The 21,057-nt window shown below is 37.0% G+C and overlaps 3 protein-coding genes across 3 annotated transcripts in view; 1 reads left to right on the top strand and 2 right to left on the bottom strand.

The window, feature by feature from the left end:
* Window positions 1-2,598, top strand: part of LOC107573113 (engulfment and cell motility protein 3-like) — an 18,208-nt gene extending 15,610 nt beyond the window's left edge. The window contains exons 11-12 of the mRNA XM_016259565.1: window positions 731-811; window positions 917-2,598. Coding sequence (XP_016115051.1) covers window positions 731-811; window positions 917-1,129 — 294 coding nt within the window. The 3' untranslated portion in view covers window positions 1,130-2,598. The remainder of the gene's footprint in view (window positions 1-730; window positions 812-916) is intronic.
* Window positions 2,599-3,335: 737 nt separating this feature from the next.
* fbxl9 (F-box and leucine rich repeat protein) lies at window positions 3,336-8,977 on the bottom strand. The gene is made up of 8 exons (XM_016259150.1): window positions 8,699-8,977; window positions 7,905-8,006; window positions 7,485-7,799; window positions 6,313-6,984; window positions 4,666-4,884; window positions 4,354-4,569; window positions 4,056-4,273; window positions 3,336-3,988 (listed from the first exon to the last, which is right to left on the bottom strand). Exons 1-8 carry the CDS (start codon window positions 8,723-8,725, stop codon window positions 3,820-3,822), a joined length of 1,938 nt encoding a protein of 645 aa, XP_016114636.1. The 5' UTR covers window positions 8,726-8,977; the 3' UTR covers window positions 3,336-3,819.
* Window positions 8,978-11,228: 2,251 nt separating this feature from the next.
* trim35-40 (tripartite motif containing 35-40) lies at window positions 11,229-20,452 on the bottom strand. Its single transcript, XM_016259171.1, has 6 exons — window positions 19,988-20,452; window positions 15,270-15,365; window positions 13,431-13,661; window positions 12,813-12,835; window positions 12,612-12,730; window positions 11,229-11,966 (listed from the first exon to the last, which is right to left on the bottom strand). Exons 1-6 carry the CDS (start codon window positions 20,366-20,368, stop codon window positions 11,419-11,421), a joined length of 1,398 nt encoding a protein of 465 aa, XP_016114657.1. The 5' UTR covers window positions 20,369-20,452; the 3' UTR covers window positions 11,229-11,418.
* Between the last annotated feature and the right edge of the window lie 605 nt (window positions 20,453-21,057).

A 21,057-nucleotide genomic window follows, 5' to 3' on the forward strand; every position in this document is an offset into this window, starting at 1 on the left:
TGTATGTGTGTATGTATATATATGTGTGTGTGTGTATATATATATATATATATATATATATATATATATATATATATGTATGTGTATAAATATAATAATTATTAAAATAATTTAAGAAATTTAAATCAAAATGACTAATTCTGCTAATTATCTAAATGAAAATAAAACAAATGGTTAATAGTGAAGGGATAACTTAAAAAAAAAAAGCCTTTTAAAAGCTTTATAGAAAACAGCTATAGAGCTTTTGCTCAATAGCAAAACTAAAAGTAGTTATTTGAAAGTTATAATTGAATTTAGGCATTACCTTATAACATACAGTTTAATGGATATTTGAGTATTAGATGATAGCAATCTAAATGGAAAAATAGGAAAATTAGTATGAAATTAATGAAATATCTGAATATTGACTGATAAATAATGATTAAAATATGTGGATATTGGCCAGTAATCAATATGATACCAATATATTTTGCATTCTTGAAATTTAGCATATTTATTTTCTTAATGCTTGGTCTTATTGTGAATAATTTCTTGGTTCATTTAAAAACAAATTGGCTTTGTGACTTCATCCAAATTGAAACTGAACTATCTCAAAACAGGTGGTAAATTACTATAATGCGTTGACTAAACCATTGGCTGTGCAAAAAATAAACATGAATTCAGATGTTCTCTTTCATCAGATAATAAAACTGAACTGTAACTGTGTTCTGGTTTGTGGTTGGTTTCGCAGGAAGTGTTGGACTTGGCTTTCAGCATCACATACGATGTTGAAGAGTATAGCTTGAACTTCATCGCCTCTTCCAGAACAGATGTGAGATTAATCTATTTTTCCACTCCTGAACTTCTGGGAGCCTTCTGTTAATGTACTGTTAACTCAGTTCAAGCGGTACTAATTTAACTGACTGTTGTCTTCCAGTTCTGTCTATGGACTGACGGCCTCAATGTGCTCCTGGGTAAAGAGATGAGCAGCGAGAGCATGCGCAGCGAACTAGAGATTCTCCTCTCTATGGAAATCAAGCTCCGCCTCCTGGACCTGGAAAACGTCCCAATCCCAGACACGGCACCGCCAATCCCCAAACCACCCAGCAACTTCAACTTCTGCTACGACTTCAGCCAAGCCGAACAATAACACCAGCCATAAGCGTGTGGTCAGCAGCGGTTACTGCATTGCTATGACAGCAATGGAAACGACTGGAAATGGCCACTTGGTGGCAGCAGAAATGCAGGTTTTGGATTGGGAGACATTTGATAGTATTACAGGGCTTGAAATGAGAGAGAGAGAGAGCACTTTGTGATAGTGTTTATCTGTGGTGCTGTGCTGTAATATAAGTGCCTGCAGTGAATAAGACGGTCTTGCGTTGAGTGTGTTTATTAGTTAAAGGCCTGACGTGTTGTATCTAACGTGCCTTTTTTGTCGAATCTCATATAATAGACCTGACTGAAATTCTCAGGTTTGAACGCACACTTTTTGTGGTACTTTTTCCCCTTTTTGACTTGTTTAGCTTCTACCAAAATTGTACTTAAAGGCATTACATCAAGCAGCTTATTTGGAAGGGGGGGAAAAATCAAGTATATGTTATAAACATTTGTGCTTAATGTTGGCATCCTTATTCATTCCCTTCATGAGACTCAAAATGGTACTCATCTAGTACGATGTTATACAGTTTAACGTTTATTACAATCGCTAATTAATAGTTTATCATGGAAAGAGCACTGATGTGCCTGGAACATTTCATGTTTCTGTTTATACTAATGCACGGATGGCATTATTGCATTGGCAGCATTTTCAGTCTGTTGCATTATAAGGTGCACATTAAAGGTCAGTGTGCTGGATTAAATAGGTGATCAACAAATTTGGTACTGAAGTGGCATTAAGTTCCATATGGAAAATGGTTGGGAGATATTTTGTGGTGTTAGAGGAGTAGTTTGGCCAAGTGATTTGGACTATCTTTGAATATTATCGGTGTGATTTGATACTTTCAGCTTCGTCACATAATCATATTTTCAATTTACTTGATGTATATAACTTCACATTTGATTTTGGTCCAACTGCTCCATTTTGAAATAGCCAGTTTCCCTTCAGTTCAAAAATCCACTAGCCATTGTAGGACTTTACATCAGTGTTTTTTGTTTCTGTTTTAAAAAAGATTGTGTTCTTTTATCTGATTTCATCCACCGACTGTTTTGGCTAAAGAGCTAAATGTGGTTTTATCACCACATAACAAGCACTTTACATAGTATGTTGATTTATAATGCATACCATGTATCAAGATAAAAAATATATCATTCAAATATTCTGTGGTGCCATTGTAAAGTGCATTAATGGAGCTGACAACTTTAATGTGTGGAAAATCTGCAGGATTTATATAAACCGCTGATTTTGTTCTTTTGTGGTTTTCACATCTAGCAAAATAATTTCTTGATCTAGCAAAATAATCCATGTACTGTATTGTTTTGTATATAGCTTTCCTTGTTAAACTTCTGGTTTTGCGTAACAATCTTGACCAGCGATGTGGCCACTTTACCAGCTGACAATGGTACGTGATATTAATTCAAGATTTGTTTTCCTTTGTATGGAATAAAGAATATCTATTATTATAATAGTCTCAATGTCTTTTCTTTTGTATGTTTTTTCATTACAAATCAGACTCTGGTTGCACTGTTTTCACACGTAGCCCATGAGGAGAACTCTATGACAGCGTTGCTATCATTTTGGTACGCTGTTGATTTATTAATTTCATAAATTTGAAATGAACTGTCACTACAACAGCGTCTGCTAAAATGTTTTAATATAAACTGAATTAGAATATATATGTAGATAGTATAATTCCACATTTGAAACATGACACTTTTAATTACAGGTTGAGTTAAGCAACAAATTGTATTCTAAAACTAGACCTTTGAGCTTATTACTCGGTCATGTAACCTGAAATTTCACCCTTACCCTGGCGCTGACATAACACAAGTTGTAAAGTAACACTATAAAAACTGCACATTCAAATCACAGTGGGATAAGATAATGAAAAGACAAAAAACGAATTCTTATATTTATTGATGTATACTGCCTGGAAGTAGAGATTTATATCTACTAATCAATAGCAGATCATGTTTACAGTTCTACTGGAGTCATTTGAAATGTTTGGACCCTCAGATTCATTCAGAAGCAGTGATTCACCACATTAATAGCACAATTACAGTCCTATGCAAAACAATACAGCATTTAGGAATTGATTACTCTTTCATACCTGAGTTAAAAGTGCTTTAAATATATTTCAGTTTTAAATATATTTATATGAAATATATTAAATATATTTCAATTTTATAATATTTCAGAGTGCAGCGGTCAGGTTCCAGCAGTAAAACTCGGTTCATTTTCTCCATAATGAAATAGATTTTGAACCACGACTTGTAAAGTTTACATTATTTCAACTTCTTTTTAAAATAACTAAACAGCAGAATTTGTGGTGGAAAAACTACTTTACCCATGATGCTGTGCAGAAACCTTTAAAAAGAAGTAACCTTTAAATATATTGTTTCTATAGATATAATCAACAACTTTAAATGAGCAGATCTATATTTCTCCATCGTTTTTAATTCGATTGTAATTCACAATTCTTCATGGTATACTAGTTCTCTCCTTCAGCCAAGTCCTTGTCCACTTTTCAAATACTTTTTTGCTTTGTATGCTTTTGTTCATGGCTTCAAATGCTTTCGAAGACTTTTTAAAAAAATCCCTACGTAAGCAATAAACAGAAAAATTACTTCTGGAAACAAAGCTGCTGAAAAAGTGGACAGCCACTAATGCACTCTATTACAGCTTCATAGTACCATAGTAAAATCTGCACCGTTGACAAAGCGACACTGGACCTTCTCGAGGAAGGGCAGCCGGGACTGGAGGAGGTCCACCTGGTGCACTGTGATATCCTTACACATGGACACATCGAGGGTCCGGAGTCTGTCGCAGTGCAGCGAGATTATAGAAAGAGTTCTGCAGGAACACATTGAGCGCTTTAAGCAGAGAAACAAAACACGAATGACTGGAGGACGCCACTTACTCGTTGGTAACCACGTCACAGCAGGCCAGGAACAGATGCTGCAGTCTGTGGAGGAGCGGAAGGGCCCGCGCCATGCCCTGGTCACTGATCTGGGGACAGTGGCTGAGCGCCAGGCTGGTGAGGCTGCGGCAGTGATAGGCTACAGACACCAAGCTGTCGTCACTGATCTCAGGCAGCATAGAAAGCGAGAGACGCTGCAGGTCTGGGAAACGGAGTACCTGAGGTGGCCAGGAACATTTTGACATCATATCCTGTGCCATTTTTTGAAAGTACATGCTTTGATCACTGAGGTACTGACCTGTGTGATACTGGTGTCAGTTAACTTGGAGCAGGCCGACAGGTCCAGTTCCTGAAGACCCCTGAGGGCCAAAAGAGCCGCTCCCTCTTGATGCTCCTTAAAGGCCCCGAGGTCCTCCTCGGTCACGAGACGTGGCCTCTCCTGGAAAGGCAGGCTGGGAGGCTGGAAAAAGCCCATGTTCCCAAACGTCCTAGTAAAGCTTGGGCCTTTATCCTCCTTCACATTTGGGGCATTTATGAGCTAACTGTGTGCAGGTATTATCAGAACGTTATATTAGTTCTAAACAAAACAACAAAAACAGGGCAATCCCACCTCTTTGTCTCTTGGTTCACAATCTTTGGTGGGCTCCACCATTCCAAGCAGCCCCCAGTCGGAGATCTCTTTGCACCAGCCGAGCCGCAGCACCACCAGCGCAGGGAGGTACGTTGCGATGGCACGAACGCTCAGGTCAGTGAGGCAGATGCAGGAAGTGAGGTCCAGCTCTCGCAGGTTACGGCCGAGCAGCTGTGTCAGGGAGAACATGACTGTATCCTGTTTAAGAACACAGGGTTTTAGCAAGAATAAAAAGGTCTGCAGGATCATTTGAGGAAAATATTAAAATTAAATTATGAGACACAAAAATAGCACGTTTTAAATACGTTTTACCCTAAATAAGCTAATAATAATTTTTACAGTTTGATACTATTTTATTAATTACGGATTATAGTTATGTTGTAAATATAATATTAGAATTGACATATTATTAATATTATTTAGTATTAACAGTATTTACATAAGTTGTAAAAGTATTCTAAATAAAATATAAATGTTTTAATACATAAACGAAAACTAAAAAAGTAAAAAATTGTTTTAAAAATATTTAGGCATCACAACAATATAATTTACAGCATGAAAATATTGCATGATATATTCATTTTACTCTACATTCTGGCACGTATAACATGCTAATAATTATTTATATATAATTATAATTTAATATATTGCACATATTTTTAATAATAAATTATTACAAAATAAAACTAATTGTTTTACACATTATAATTTACCAAATTAAAAATAGACATTAATATTAACCTTTTTTTAAATACAAAATATCAACTAAAATTGTAAGATGGATTCATATTACCCTAAATATTAGCCGGTATAATAATCTAATAATTATTATCATTTTTATTTTTTTTACTATTTTGTCAATTACAAATTATATTAGAATTATAATATTATCATGTTTATATTTTTATATTGAAAATTATAAGAAAAAAATACAAATATTTAGTTAATACATAAAAAATTAAACACAAAACTAAATTAAATTAAATAGTTTTTGTGGATTTAGGCATCACATTATAATTTACAATATGAAAAATGGATAATCATTTTGAAATTGGTTAGAGATTGCATTTTACAGTTATTAAACTATAAGTGTTTGTAAAGATGAGCTTTAAATGAGAGTTAGTTGATGGCAAAGGTAAAGTAGTCAAAGTACACGATTTTGTTAATTATAAAATATATTAAAATTATAATATAAAATATATTCATTACAATTGCAATTTTTATATATATTAATTACATTTTAAAATATAAATTAAATTCTAAATAAAATAGTATACCTGTTTTTGTTTTGTTTTGTTAATTGTCAATCTAGGCATCACAACATTATAATTTTAATATAATATTTTATTATTTATAATATAATTATTATTATTTAAAATATGAAAAATGGATAATTATTTTGAAATTTGTTAAAGATTGCATTTTACAGTTAATAAACTAAGTATTTTTAAAGATAGTTAGTTGATGGCAAAGGTAATCTCTATGTAAAAGTATGGGATATGAACAGGAACAATTAAATATATAATATAGTCCCATACAATTGTTAAAAAAATTGCTAATACTGGCCGTTAACTGATAGGATACACTTTTTCATGTATATGTGCCATTCAGCACTTTCTGCCTCACCCTTATGTAAGTGCAGTTTCTAAGGCTAAGGGTCTCCAGCTGAGCCCTGGGCTGTGGAGAGGACAGTCCCTTCCCCAGGTCTGCACCACTGACATGCAGACACTCCGACAGATCCAGACTCCTCAAGCACGGCAGCGTCATCAGCTCGGCCAGGCCTTTATCCGTGATCTTCCAGTCCTGCGAGAGGGACAGCGACCGCAGCTCCTTCAGCTCAGTGGCCACAGCCAGCACCGTCCTACTGGTTAACTCCGTACAGGCTCGAAGGTCCAACGTCCTCAGACCGTTCTGCTGCTTGCAGAGGATTTCCATGGAGTAGTCCGTCAGCTCTTTACAGCCGCGTAGACTCAGATCCTCCAGACGCAGGCCGGGCACCTGAGCTATGGAGCGGAGCGAATCGGGAGTGATGCTGGTGCGACTCAGGTCCAGGCTGTGGAGCGTGGAGGCCTGCTTCTGCAAGAGACTCAGGAGGTTACGGAGGGAAACTAGAGCAGAAGAGCCAAACCCGACCGGGCAACCTCGGTATGGGTCGAACTCGAAAGCGATGTGACATCCGGCCAGGGACAGACTGCGTAACCTGGGTGTGCAACTCGTCAGGCGATTAAAAGAGAGGTCTGAGAGATAGCGCAGATCAGACAGGTCCAGTTCCTCCAGATTCCTCAAAGCACTCTGGACCTATTATTGCAAAAATAATTGATTATATCAGATGACATTAGATAATAAGATGGTACATGCATACAATATATTTATTATAAAAAAACAGTAAATATTTAAAATTGGTTAGCCAAAATAATGGTTTTAAAACTATAAACATCTAACTGCTTTCATTTAGAAGAGAGTCTATTTACACTAGCTCCGCCCACCAGCGTGTGATTGGGCTAGACAACACTAAAAAAGATGATACTCTAACAACAGCTCCAGTAGCGTTAATGGTAAAGCTTGTGCCGAAGACATTTTTGACATTTTTTGACAATCCGCCTATAGCTGAACTATCCCTTTAATTTACAGAATAAAAATGGACATTATATTTTGAGTAGGGTTGCAAAAAGGTGGCCATTTTTCAGAAAATGTCCAAAACTCTCCAGAAAGCTAGGAAACTTTCCAGGATTTTTTTTGGAAACTTTCTGACATTTTTGGAAAGTTTCCAGAAATGTTATGTAATTTTGAGATGTAACCTGTCGACGGTGCTCCTCTCTTGACAAAAAAGCTCCAGACATAAAGAGGCTGTCCAGACCCTGGAGGTCCAGCATGCGAAGGGCGGTCAGATGTGGTAGGAGGCCCAGCAGTAAGGCCTCTGTGACACTGCTGCCAGGTAGAGCCAAACTGTCCAAGCGAGGGCCGAGGTGAAGCCCCACCTCCAAAAGTACTTGTCTCGACAGGCTGGATCCATCAAGATGGCTGATGACTAGGCCACAGCGAGGGTGCCTTGCAAGTGCACGGATAAAGTCCAGTGAAGATGTGGAAACGGGGAACTTGAAAGTTACATTTTTCTGTGGTAAAGCAATGGTAATTTAAACAATTAGGGAAGCAGGCTAAACACATTAAAGGAATAATGTTTTAGATCATCTAGGTGTTCAAAGAAAAATGACAAAAACCTGAAACCGGTGGTCTTGGCATGCATCATACCAACTCTTACACACCAGTGACGCCTCCTTTCGATCCATTACATGAAGGAAACTCAATATGTAAGAAATTATCTGGAGCAGAAAGAAGAAAAGTCACTCTCTCGCTTAAATATTAAGATAAGAGTCAACTATATAATGAAGGTTGGGGCAAATTGTCACTTTCATGTTATAAATTTGATTTGTCTTGTATTTATTTATTTTTGCTTTTATTAAACTGACTGGGGGGAACAAATCCAAGGAGTCATCTTAGGACAATAAAATAATAAGATGATGTATCTACAGAGGACACATATATAGATGACAAAAATAATTTGTATACATATATAACACAAAATGTCAGGAAAACAATATTTTTCACAATGTATATATTACTTCTTGAATAAATATTTGTATTAATATATGTACTTATAAATAAATATCATAAGAATATATTGCTTATAATTTTAAATATTATATACTATTAATATATTTAGGCCCTCACACATATAATAGTTTTACTGTTTATTTGTAGTTTAAAATCCTATAACTGGCTGCTTAAAGGCAGGTTTCATTGTGACAACTTACCCAATATACAGAAAATTACTTTCAAAAACTAAGAATACTAAGAAGTATTACCTGAGGTAAAAAAGTGTGACATAATGTCATTCTTCATATCCATTCAATGCTATCTATATGGTAAAGTGTCAAAAACATGCTGTCCTACGATTAAACCACAATGTAATGAAAATGTATAGTCGTTAATATGGACTGTTAGCTTGACTCACCTCAGCAGGTAAATGTGGACTCTCCATGACTATAAGCTCACCTCAGTCATCTGGTCTTATTTATTATCATTAATATCAATTTAATATCAATATTAAATCGTTGACAGTTTAAAATTGTTTATGATTAAATCGCTTCAGAGGCTGGCAGGTCGTGGACTGTCTTGCTGAACATTCATGAGCACGGGAACATCTGAGCATAACACCCTCCTGTTGTTCCTCTCTACACAGTATTAAGCGATGCACCAAACCCCAACATTATCCACACCAAATTCCGCCAGTTCCCACAAAAAAAAAATAATAATAAAAAATTCTTAAAAGAAAATAATAACAACCTACGGACACAGGAAGAGCAGGGGATATCACGTGCAAGCAGCGCGCAAAGTTTTCTGGGAAACGTAGTTTAATGAAAGACGGAATCAGACTTTGGATTTGTGTCGACAGATGTCGCAGTAATTCATGTAAACGAGAACATAAAAATGCGCCATACACCTAAATATACACGAATAACCGAATAATTTAGTATAATATAATATAGGATAATATAATATAATGCTTTTTTCATCATTGCACAATATTTTTTGCATCAATTACGTATACTTTTGAGTGTTGCTCTCCTGCAATATGTCTCTAGAACATTTCCCGTCAAGATGTAAAATAGACATTTAGAAAATGTCTTTATGACGTTTATGATTTACAATGTATGTAAACCTGGCATCTGAAAGATGTTTGTACACAGATGCTTTCCAGATGAAGCGATCTTTAACAGACATTTTGCAGACATACCGTGCTATCTGCGGTAGCCTTGGTTTAATATAAAAAAATGTATTTTAAATAAACGTAAGCTTTTTGTATTAACATTTTTATTATAAAAATTTTGTATGAAAGCTGTATGATAGAAATAAGTGCGCTCCCAGGTTTTTTTTTTTTGCTCATGTATTTGTCATGTCGCTGAACACATCCACATTTTAACGCAACAGATACGGCTTCTTGTTCTTGTGTCGCCGTCGGCTCGCTGCGGGTCGCTGGCGGGGTGAACGCTGCTGAGCGCTCGCTTTGGACATCAGTAGGGTCCTCACTGATTCAGTCACTGGCGGTATGTCAGCGACGGTCAGGAGCCTTAATGGCTTTTGCTGTTTGTCTTTGCGTAGCCGCTTGTTTTTATAGCCACTGTTCCTTTGACGAAGCGGGCTTTGCTTGTCTGCTGTAGCTGGTTCCTCGTCAGGGTTTCGAGGCACAGGTTTTACCCGCAGAGTCGGAACCTGTGGCAGAGGAACAGACTGTAGAAGCGGAGCTCGGGGTTTATCCGTCTTGACAGCCGCCGAACGAACCAGCGGAGGCAGAGACGGCACTGTACATTTACTAACTTCTCTGCCTGGCCTTTCAGTTGTAATTAAAGATCTTGGCATAGTCGTCTGGTTAGCGTCGAGCAGACCAATGTTATGCTTATTTCCAGTCACCAGGAGTTGTAGGTGTGTGGGTGTCTGGCCAGTGGGCTTCACAGACTCTCGATGCTCTGACAGAATCTGTACATAGTTACACTGCCGGGTGATTGATGGCAGAAACGGGCGAAAGCCAAGGGATGTTCCACAGCTATCTTGAAACATTTTCTAGCTCCGAAAAAATATTTATCTTCTCTGTTTTCTCATAGACTATATTCTCTTTGGAGCTTTGTTCACACAAGTATACACTCTTTTCCCGTTGCGACGTCATAAAATGATTTGGAATGTAGAACGCTGATTGGCATTTGGGTTCACAATCAACAAATGATACATACATAAGTAACCAACTATAGCCGATTTGACCATGTCTTGTTTGTTATATAAATCATATTTTTTCCTCTAATAATTTTTGTCATTACTTTTTGATTTGACATTCATTTATATTAAAGAGTTATTAACAGAGTTGAAAAAAAGTGTTGGATTTCTTCCTCTCTGGCTTATTATTGATAAATCAAAAAAACTAACAATTGCTGTTATTGTATAATCAGTTATCAGTCTTTTAAATTCAGTTTATTTCGGTTGTTTTGTAATTCATTCATCATTATATGATCAAATCAATGGGAGTTATAATCAATAAGCTGATTTATATGATTGACTATACGATTTTATGAAGTTCATTAACATGCATCACACACTCAGTCTGAGCATTTATAACTCAAGCACTTCAGCTACTTTTAGTTATTTTAAAAGGTTTATAAAAGTCTGTTTCTGCACTTTGGTTCCACTGCATGTGGTGAAGTCTGTTCTCTCTGATGGTGTGACTGCAGGAAGTGTTTGGGAGGACAAAGCCAACCGAAAGACTCTTCAGCTGCGGCCCAAAAAAATATTTTCTTTATAAATATAATATCTGTAATTTTAATTATGTATGAAGTACTAATTATGAATGAATTATTTGAACTACTAAAAATAGTACTATCCTGTCCCCAAGGAGGGTGTGATTCAAGTTTATACTAAAATAAAAAGGCTCACTACATTGAACTCAACCAAGTTTTATTCCACAAACAGGAGGAATGGCAAAGCATCTTCCGGTGGGGTTTGGTAACTTAGGATTTCCCACAAAGATAAACAAGTTTCATTCAAAATAATAGTTAAAGCTATACCAGTAACATGCATAATCCAAATTGTTCACTTAATTCTGAACATACCTTAAAGCCATTACAAACTTTAGTGACCTTGGAACTAGCGGAAAAACACTGTATCTGAAAGGCAACATTATTCTCTTTATTTCTCTTCAGATTCAACAACAGGCAGAATACTAATAGGGTATGCACACTCATTGTAGAAGAATGGAAAGACCTTCTCATTGAAAATGTGTGTGAAGGTGTGATAGACCGTCTCTCCCAGAAGATCTGAGAATGACAGCCGTCCTGCACTCAAGTCCAGGTTCACCCTCACTACTGTGGGTTTCACAAATCCATGTAGCAGGACGCAGGACTCCAGAGGATCCGTGACACTAAGTACTTCCCCATCATGCCCAATACACCAGATTCCACTGGGCAAGCCGTTGGTTCCTTTTCTTTGGACAGACTCTACGGCGACACCTACCATCCAGGACGTGTTCTCCTCCACGTCAACGTCCCAGGTGTGCATCCCAGTGGAATATCCCACATAGCCCAGCACACAGGGACAATCAGCAAATCTCTCTCTATTGAGAGGCAGCCATTCCTGCCTGTCTTCCTCCATAAGATCTTCGTGGTTCGATATAGTAGTCAGATTGGTGCACGTTGACAGTTGAAGGCAAGCAGTGTTGAGGTCCAGCACCACAGGACCTATCAGAGATTTGCATAAAGATTAAAAATAATGATACAAAATGTTGTATTTGTGCATTAAATATAATAATGTGTTACATTTATATAGCGCTTTTCTGGGTACTCAAAGCGCTTTACATGAAAGGGGGGAATCTCCTCAACCACCACCTGTGTGCAGCATCCACCTGTACGATGCGACGGCAGCCCTATTGAGCCAGAACGCCCACCAGCTCATTGGTGGAGAGGGGACAGAGTGATGAAGCCAATCAGCACATATGGGGATGATTAGGAGGCCATGATGGTCAGAGGCCAATGGGCAAATTTGGCCAGGATGCCGGGGTTATACCCCTACTCTTTTTTTGAAGGACATCCTGGGATTTTTAATGACCACAGAGAGTCAGGACCTCGGTTTAACGTCTCATCCGAAGGACGGTGCTTTTTACAGTATAGTGTCCCCGTCACTATACTGGGGTGTTAGGACCCACACAGGCTGCAGGGTGAGCACCCCCTACTGGCCTCACTAACACCTCTTCCAGCAGCAACTTAGTTTTCTCAGGAGGTCTCACATCCAGGTACTGACCAGGCTCAGCCCTGCTTAGCTTCAGTGGGCAACCAGTCTTGGGCTACAGGGTGATATGGCTGCTAAATATATATGGACTGACTCACTGTAACTGAAACGGTTTCTCATTTTCTTCCAAACATTGAGCTTGAAGTTGCCCAAATACTTTGCAGAGTGAAGGAGGTCTCCTGAAGTGATCGCTGGAGCCTGGAATTTGCACTGGGCTCTGAAAAAACATTCAACAGTAAGCACTGACACTTTAAATCTTCATAAACAGGCGGCAGGAGGAAAGAAAAAAGCTTGCTTACCTCTTAAGTGTTTCTTTGAAGTTCTAAAATGCAGGAGGTAAGAGTTAATGAAAACTTCAAACCATTTTTTAAATGTGCTAATACATTAATTGTAGAAAACAGTTAACATGTTAAAATTATTAGTAATTAAACTGTGTGAAAAAATACCATAGTTAAGTTAAAATACCAAGTTAACATAGCCCTGCAGGTGCTATTAATACCTAATTTGATGATGCAGTGTTAAAAATATAAATTAAAAACATCTGCAAGTGGTGAAGGGTTTTCACAAAGAATGAAGATTTTTCAAATTATTTATAGGATGAATCAGGATCATGAATAAAATAATGTCTTCAGAATAATTCACACATGTGAAAATCAGCTAAGATTAAGGGATAATACAAGACTTCTTCACCTTACAAATGATTGTCAAAAGCAAAAAAATGCCATGAAATACATATTTTGTGAGAAAGTGTAACACGCTAGAGCAAAACAGGCACTATTTTTGGAATCAGCACCCCAAAATGAATAAGAAACAAGTATTAGATGCAGGGCAGGGAGCTTTGACATGTATTTTTACTGTACATCTGTACTACCTGGAGGGGGAAGAAGTTGACAGAAGACACAAAATAAATGGCTAACCTGAATTATTCTGATGTCTCCATTCCCAAGTTCCTTTTCTAAGTGTTCAATAGTGTTCGAGAGAGAGATGATGTCCTCATTTATCTTCAGCATCTTCTCTTGGATGCGGTCTGCTTTCTGTTCTGTTTCCTGATTTAGTTCTTCAAGCATGGCCTGTTCTTCTTCCTTTAGAAACTGATGGAGAGATTCCAAATGATCCTTGCTTGTGTTCTCTATAAATGTGGCCTGACTCTGAAAGGATTCAAAGAAAAAAAAAAAAAACATTAAATGATGTCTATACATTACGCAGACTTTAAAGGGGTCATATGATGCTGCTAAAAAGAACATTATTTTGTGTATTTGGTGTAATGAAATGTGTTTATGCGGTTTAAAGTTCAAAAAACACATTATTTTCCACATACTGTACATTATCATTTCTCCGCTATGCCCCGCCTTTTTGAAATGCGTCGATTTTTACAAAGCTCATCGGTCTGAAAAAGCGAGGTGTGCTGTGATTGGCCAGCTATCCAATGCGTTGTGATTGGCCGAATACCTCAAGCGTGTGACGGAAATGTTACGCCCCTCACACAGTGTTGGATGCCGTGTCCGGCCGGAGCGACGAGACAAAAACATTAAAACCCATTACAAACAAGGCATTTGTTGCATCCAGTGGGGACATAATTACTGATTATAATGACTTATACTATATTTTTATGCGTTGCATTGCATTGTATCGCATTGCGCCGTGTAAACATAAAACCCTGTCTGCATTTGTGATCGGAGAAATGACAAACAACAAGTGCTACTCTACTGCCCAAAACTCACGTTTGAATCATCAGTGGCAAATCCTTTAAATGAAAACGTACTTACGTGAGTCAGAACTGCCGGCATTGTAGTCTAACGTTACTCTCCCAGGATCAGTAAACAGTCCTCCATAAAATGTGCTGCACACATCTGGATATTTGGGTTAAACTGTTCTGGAACAGTGTTGTAAATACAACTTAACCACTGATTTGTAGTCGTGTCCTCTTTTGGAAGACCAAACAAAGTAGTTTCGCTTTCACAACGAACAACACAGCGGCCTAGCGTGAGGGGAAGCCCCGGCTTAGCGTGTGCTGAGGCCGGGATAGAGTGAGCAGAGGCCAGGCTAGCGTGAGCCGAAGCCCCGGCTTAGCGTGCGCTGAGGCCGGGATAGAGTGAGCTGAGGCGGCGGAGTCAAGAATGGCGCGCCCGGCGGATGCGACGAATGAGTGGCAACCACATGTGACGGACCCCGGGGCTGGACTCCGCTTTGTCCACGGAAAAAGTTGATGTATTCCCTCAGTGACCAGCACAGATCAGCTCCAGGCATGACGAAGCGGATATCGTCCTCTTTTGGAAGACCAAACAAAGTAGTTTCGCTTTCACAACGAAACACACAACGCCTTCAGGACATGGCGGCCGCAACAATACTACAGCGAGAATAAAAGTTACGCCTTCTTTCTTTGCGTGAACATTTGGGCAGCGTTATGCAAATCTTCCCACATAGTGAGGTATATATGTGGGGGCGTGTTAGAATGAGCCGTTTTAGGTAGGTGTGGCTGACTCTGAACTTTTATAAAGAAAATCTCTTTGGATTTGAGACTTTAGTCTTTGCAACTTTACAGATCTTCTTTATGCACCAAGAGCTTGTAAAACTCCAAAGAGAAAGCAAAAATTTTAATCGCATCATATGACCCCTTTAAAGGAGCATGGTGTAGGCTACATTATAATTACAGACGTTTTACAGAATTAAACAGCATTTTATGAGAATCATTTACCAGATTAATTTACATAGCAAAACTTGACAGTAACATTTGGAAAACAAACGCTTACTCCTACCATTATGTGGTCAACCATGCAATCACAGTGAATTCCGGCATCTTGCATCATCTTCCTTTTTCTTGTCAGAAGATCAAGTTGAGAACGGAGAACTCCCTAAAATTGAGACATTTTGAAGGAGTCTTATGGGGAGAAAAAATCAAGTCATCATCTGCGGAGATAATGCTTATTATGTTTAAAATTTCTGGAGAATCTTTGTAAATTTGTAATACGTATATTTTGATAAATCAACGAATCGGTTGAGTGATTCACTCACAACGCAATCTGAGTGTGTCCTCGCTGCAGCCTGTAGCACGATGACGTAGCTGGATCAGATCCAATACGTATTGGATGTTTGACGAGCATGCTCAGGTATTGGATTTTAATGTGCATGCGCAAAGTGGGGCTGCCATTAAAGCTAGTATTTAATGTAAATTAAACTGTAATTACGAGATATAGGTGTGTTTCATAGGCTTACACAGATTATATTATACTGTGATTTTAAACTAGTAGTGTATTCAAACTTTAAGCAACGATGGCTTAGTTTTGAATGAAAGGGTATGTAAGCTATGTTTATTTTTATTAGTTTGATTCGTTTTAGAAATAAAACTCTGCTAATTACAATTTCGTTTGTTCTTTATGAAAAAAATGGGGTGTAACTATTGTCTTTATTTTTTCCTCTGATAGTCAAGATAGTTAGTTCTGTCAAAAATTCGTTCATGAATTAAATATTACAGTTAATCCCATGTCCAACAAATAAATACACACACGGTCGGGACAAGCCATATTCACACAAATATGACCATTTCTTCTTTGTGTGTTAGGCCTATAAGCAAGTAAAATCCCTGGAGATAGATATACCAATTATAAATGGCTCAAGACATAAACCATGCATTCCGTTATGAGAGCGCTCTTTCTCTCTCTCTTTCTCTCTCTCGCTCTCTAGCTATATTAGAATAATATAAAATCTAAATAAACAAAACGGATCGGCATTAATCTAATATCCCCAATTAAATTGAAATAAACATGACGGATAGAATCAAAAAGACATTTAGGCTAACTCTGATAGAGTGATGTATCAGAATCAGAATGAGCTTTATTGCCAGGTATATTTTCACATAAGAGGAATTTGTTTTCATGACAGAAGTATATCTTAATAATTAGCTATTTACAGTGCAACGTCTGCATATCAGTCATGTTACAGTGCTTGTTGTATCCTTATAATAATGGATACAGCATTGATGTGCATCCTGGCGATAACATATGAATTGCAGGCTATTCAAAAAATAAATAATTAAATAAATAAAGCTTTGAAGTTGCCGGTATAGACAAAAACATCGCGGATGAATTTAGACATTAAAGTTTTTACATTGTAATGTAATGTAGGTCATCGTGTAGATATGTCATGTAGGTCAAAAACGCTACATGTACTGCGTTAGACTTCACTTAGACCAAGTCGTTAGACTAAGTCGCTGTAGATAAAAGCGTCTGCAAAATGATCAAATGTAAATAAAAACATGAATTTATTCGAGACCTACTACAGCGCACGTGCGTAAAATGTCCACTACGTTAAAGAAAAACTTAATTTGATGAACATTTTGGGGAATAAATCAGGGGATAAAAACTTTCAATTTTTAATGCGTTATTTAAAGGACACTGGATTATATAATAGAATTTAGTGAAGAGTACGATCCTGATACACACTCCTAATCAGTAGGTGGCGGTAATGCACCTAAAAGTTGTATTCCATTCGCCATTAAACACCAAGAAGAAGAAGAAGAAGAAGAAGAAGATAGCCACTACGTAGTGGATATAGTCCAGCGACGTCATCGTGCTACAGGCTGCAGCGAGGACCTCTTGGAAGATCTCGTGGCTTGAGAGATCTCACTAAAAGAAAGGCCTTATTCTTATATTGTAGAAGAATGAATGCTGACTTAATACTGTTACAAGAAACTCATTCCTGTGAGAGTGATGTTCGTTTTTGGAAATCACAGTGGGGTGACAAGGCCTACTTTAGTCACGGATCTAACCACTCCGCTGGGGTTCTCACTTTGGTTAACAAATTTAAAGGAGATATTGTTGAATCGTTGATTTCTACGGAAGGAAGATGGGTTATTCTTGTCACTAAACTTGATAATGCTACTTTTATAATATGTAATATATATGGCCACAACTTAAGATCTGCCAACAAATCTCTTATTTTTTTATTACAGAGGAATATTGAAGCTTTGAAAAACAAATATCAACAAGCCTTTATTATTATTGCTGGAGATTTTAATGCTGTATTAGATAATTCAGCTGACAGATTTCCTTCTAAGATGGGCTTAACAAATAATATTCTTTGTACTTTGTGTGATTATTTTCATATTGCGGATGCATGGCGCTTTTATCACCCTGATGTAAAGGAATATACTTGGAGTAATAATGTGTTGTCCTCTAAATCTAGAATAGACTTTTTTTTAATTTCTCAACAGTTACTGCAATATGTGTTTGATGTCTGTCACCAGTATGCTCCATTCTCTGACCACTTAGTAATTAAGCTGATTTTGCAGACAAAACACAGGGAGAGTACTGTGCGTGGTTACTGGAAATTGAATAATAATCTGCTAAAAGATAAAAATTTAAATGATCAAATCAAGGGATTAGTTAAAGGAATTTTTTCTAATAATGAATTTGAGTCTCATGGTGCTAAATGGGAATATTTTAAATATAAAGCAAGATTACTAGCAATACATAGATCTAAAGCCTTAAAAGTGGTTAATGCTGATAAAGAAGCCGACTTGCTAATTAACATAAATACCTTAATCAAAAAAGAGAATCTCTCTGTTATAGAAATGAGTCAGTTAAAAACTTTGCAATTGGAATTAGACCATATATATTTAGAAATAGTTAAAGGTGCCTTCGTTAGATCCAGAGCGAGATGGATTGAGGAAGGAGAGAAAAATACGAGCTTCTTCTTCTCACTCGAGAAAATAAATTTTAAAAGGAAAAGCATCTCTGCATTACAAATTAACAGTTCAGTTTCTAAACACCCTGAAGAAATTGAGAAATTTGTTACTAATTTTTATAGGAACCTGTACTCCTCTGATTTTCAGGCAAACCAAAGTAAGTCATACCTACAACAGATTAAGACCTATATACCTCAAATAAGTGATGAATTTAAGTTATCATGTGAGGCTCCTGTTTCCTTAAATGAAATTAGAGATGCAATGAATTCAATGAAAAAGGGCAAGTCACCTGGCTCCGATGGCCTTACTTTAGAATTCTTCATACAGTTTTGGGAGTTTTTAGAACAACCTTTTTTCTTAATGCTTCAAGAATGTATACAAAATGGAACAATGACTCCTACTATGAAACAAGGGGTGATATCTCTCATTCCCAAACCAGACAAAGATGTAACTATAATTGATAATTGGCGCCCTATCACTCTTCTTAATTTTGATTATAAATTAATTGCTTCCATATTTGCCAAGAGATTAAAACAACATTTACATCATATCATTAATGAAACACAGACTGGATTTATGAAAGGTCGTCATATTAGTTGTAATACTCGACTTGTTCTGGATCTTATTGATTATAGAGATGAAATCAAGTCTGATGCAATTATCTTATTCCTCGATTTTTATAAGGCCTTCGACACTGTAAAGCACCAGTTCCTTATAAACTCTTTAGAGGCTTTTGGATTTTCCTCGAAATTCATAAATATGGTTCAAATGTTGTACAAAGAAATAGATAGCTGTATAATTTTAAATTCTCGTACATCACCCAGATTTCCTGTTCTTCGCGGAATACGTCAAGGTTGCCCTTTGAGTCCCTTTTTATTTTTATTTGTTGTAGAAACATTATCCATAGATATTTTGCACAATAATAACTTTGCTGGCCTTGATATCTTTGGCAGAGAGATTCGAATCTCACAATTAGCAGATGATACTACTTTATTCTTGAAGGATAAAGAGCAAGTCTCTCCAGTCTTAACTACAATTAATGCCTTCTCTAACGCTTCTGGGCTCAATGATTTATCTTTAGAATCTGCTGTTAACTTTCTTATCCTTGTGGCAAAATTCTATTTTAACAAACAAAGGTTTCTTAAGAAAATACCTACTTTTATAGATTTCTTATGTGAAGTAGAACATTTAACTAAATCACTAAGAGTAATTAATAACAAAAAATTTATTTCTTTTTTGAAGAGATATGATGAGATCTTTCATGTACCATGATTAATATGTGTTTTGATGTGTTTTTTTTGTTTTTTGTTTTTTTAAATCCTCTTTTCTTTATTTGTTCTGTTCCTGCCTTTTATGTTCATAAAAAAGATGTTTAAATGCATCTTTCTCTTTTAACAGTCATTATCAATTCTGTTTTTCTTCTCTTCTCTTTCATATGTTCAGATGACACTGGATGTAGTGTTGATACAGTATGTGTAATGTATGCAAAGTTGTTATTCATTAATGTCAACTCTGAATCGTTTGCAATAAAAATAAATCAAATAAAATAAAATAAAAACTCTTGGAAGATCTACACCGACTGGCATAACCTGCAGCTAGACGTGAACGGATTCAAAAGAATCGATTCACTGGTATGATTCAAACTCAGCACAATACGCCCCCATTTTAACTGAATAAACTAAATAAAATAAAAGCAGTCCCTGAGTTCAAAAGTCTATCGTTACCACATTACAGTTACAATAAATATCTTTCCAATATATTCATATATTCAACTCCACATAATAGGCCTACCTTAAGTTCCTCAGCGACCTCTTGAATTGGACGATATGTGTGATTTCTGTGCTCCTCAGATAGTCTACAAATCTCACAGAGTAACTGCTCATCATCACAACACACCAGAGTCCGTTTCTTCTGGTGAACTTCACACAGCTCCTCTAAATGCCGCCTGTGATCCAGGAACACCTGGCATAAGTTTTTCAAAGCCAAGTTAAGAGGAGGATTGTTCGCAGCAGACATTTCTCTGCACACTGGACACACTCTTTCACCCTTGACCCTCCAGTACTGCTCAACACAGGCTCTGCAGCCACTGTAGCCGCAGGGAAGAATCACAGGGTCGTCGAAAATGTGTAAACAAACAGGGCACGATAAATGTTGGTCAGAAAACGACCCCATTTCGCCACCTTGACCACCACTACAGAATTCAGCGAGCTCAGTGTCAACATCCAGCACCCGTCTCCGGTGCTGGATTTTGATTGGTTAATCAGCCGTAGTAAAACGACGCGAATCACCTGTTAACTGTATCACTGCGCAAGAGATAGCAACGGGCTGAGGATACTATAGAAGGGACTATATCTTTCTGCGGAAAGAATTAATGTAACACTATACATGCAGTGTCATGTTTTGCTCAAAACCTTGCTGAAAACCTGTTCTGCACAATCCTCTACATGCTTTCTGCATTCTGATTCATAGTTTTTTCTGTTACTTTTACCTTACATTTTACATCAAACTGTATTTTTTTCCCCACTCAGTTGGGCCTCTGAATGAAAATGAGAATTTTTTGTCCAGCCATAGTCTTATATTATATGCGCCATAAAAAGCTAATGTATAAAATATGATACTACACATAAGCAAAATATTAAAAATATATGTCAATACAATTAGTACGGCCCTGCTTCTAGGGCATTTGACGGGTTTTTATAGAGTAGAAACCTTCAACTGATTTAAAGGGGTCATATAATGCGATTTAAATTTTTCCTTTCTCTTTGGAGTGTTACAAGCTCTTGGTGCATAAAGAAGATCTGTAAAGTTGCAAAGACTAAAATCTTAAATTTAAAGAGATATTCTTTATAAAAGTTAAGAGT

This window comes from Sinocyclocheilus grahami, unplaced genomic scaffold (genome assembly GCF_001515645.1).
Source record: "Sinocyclocheilus grahami isolate Dianchi unplaced genomic scaffold, SAMN03320097.WGS_v1.1 scaffold30.1, whole genome shotgun sequence".
Taxonomy (NCBI): Eukaryota; Metazoa; Chordata; class Actinopteri; order Cypriniformes; family Cyprinidae; genus Sinocyclocheilus; species Sinocyclocheilus grahami.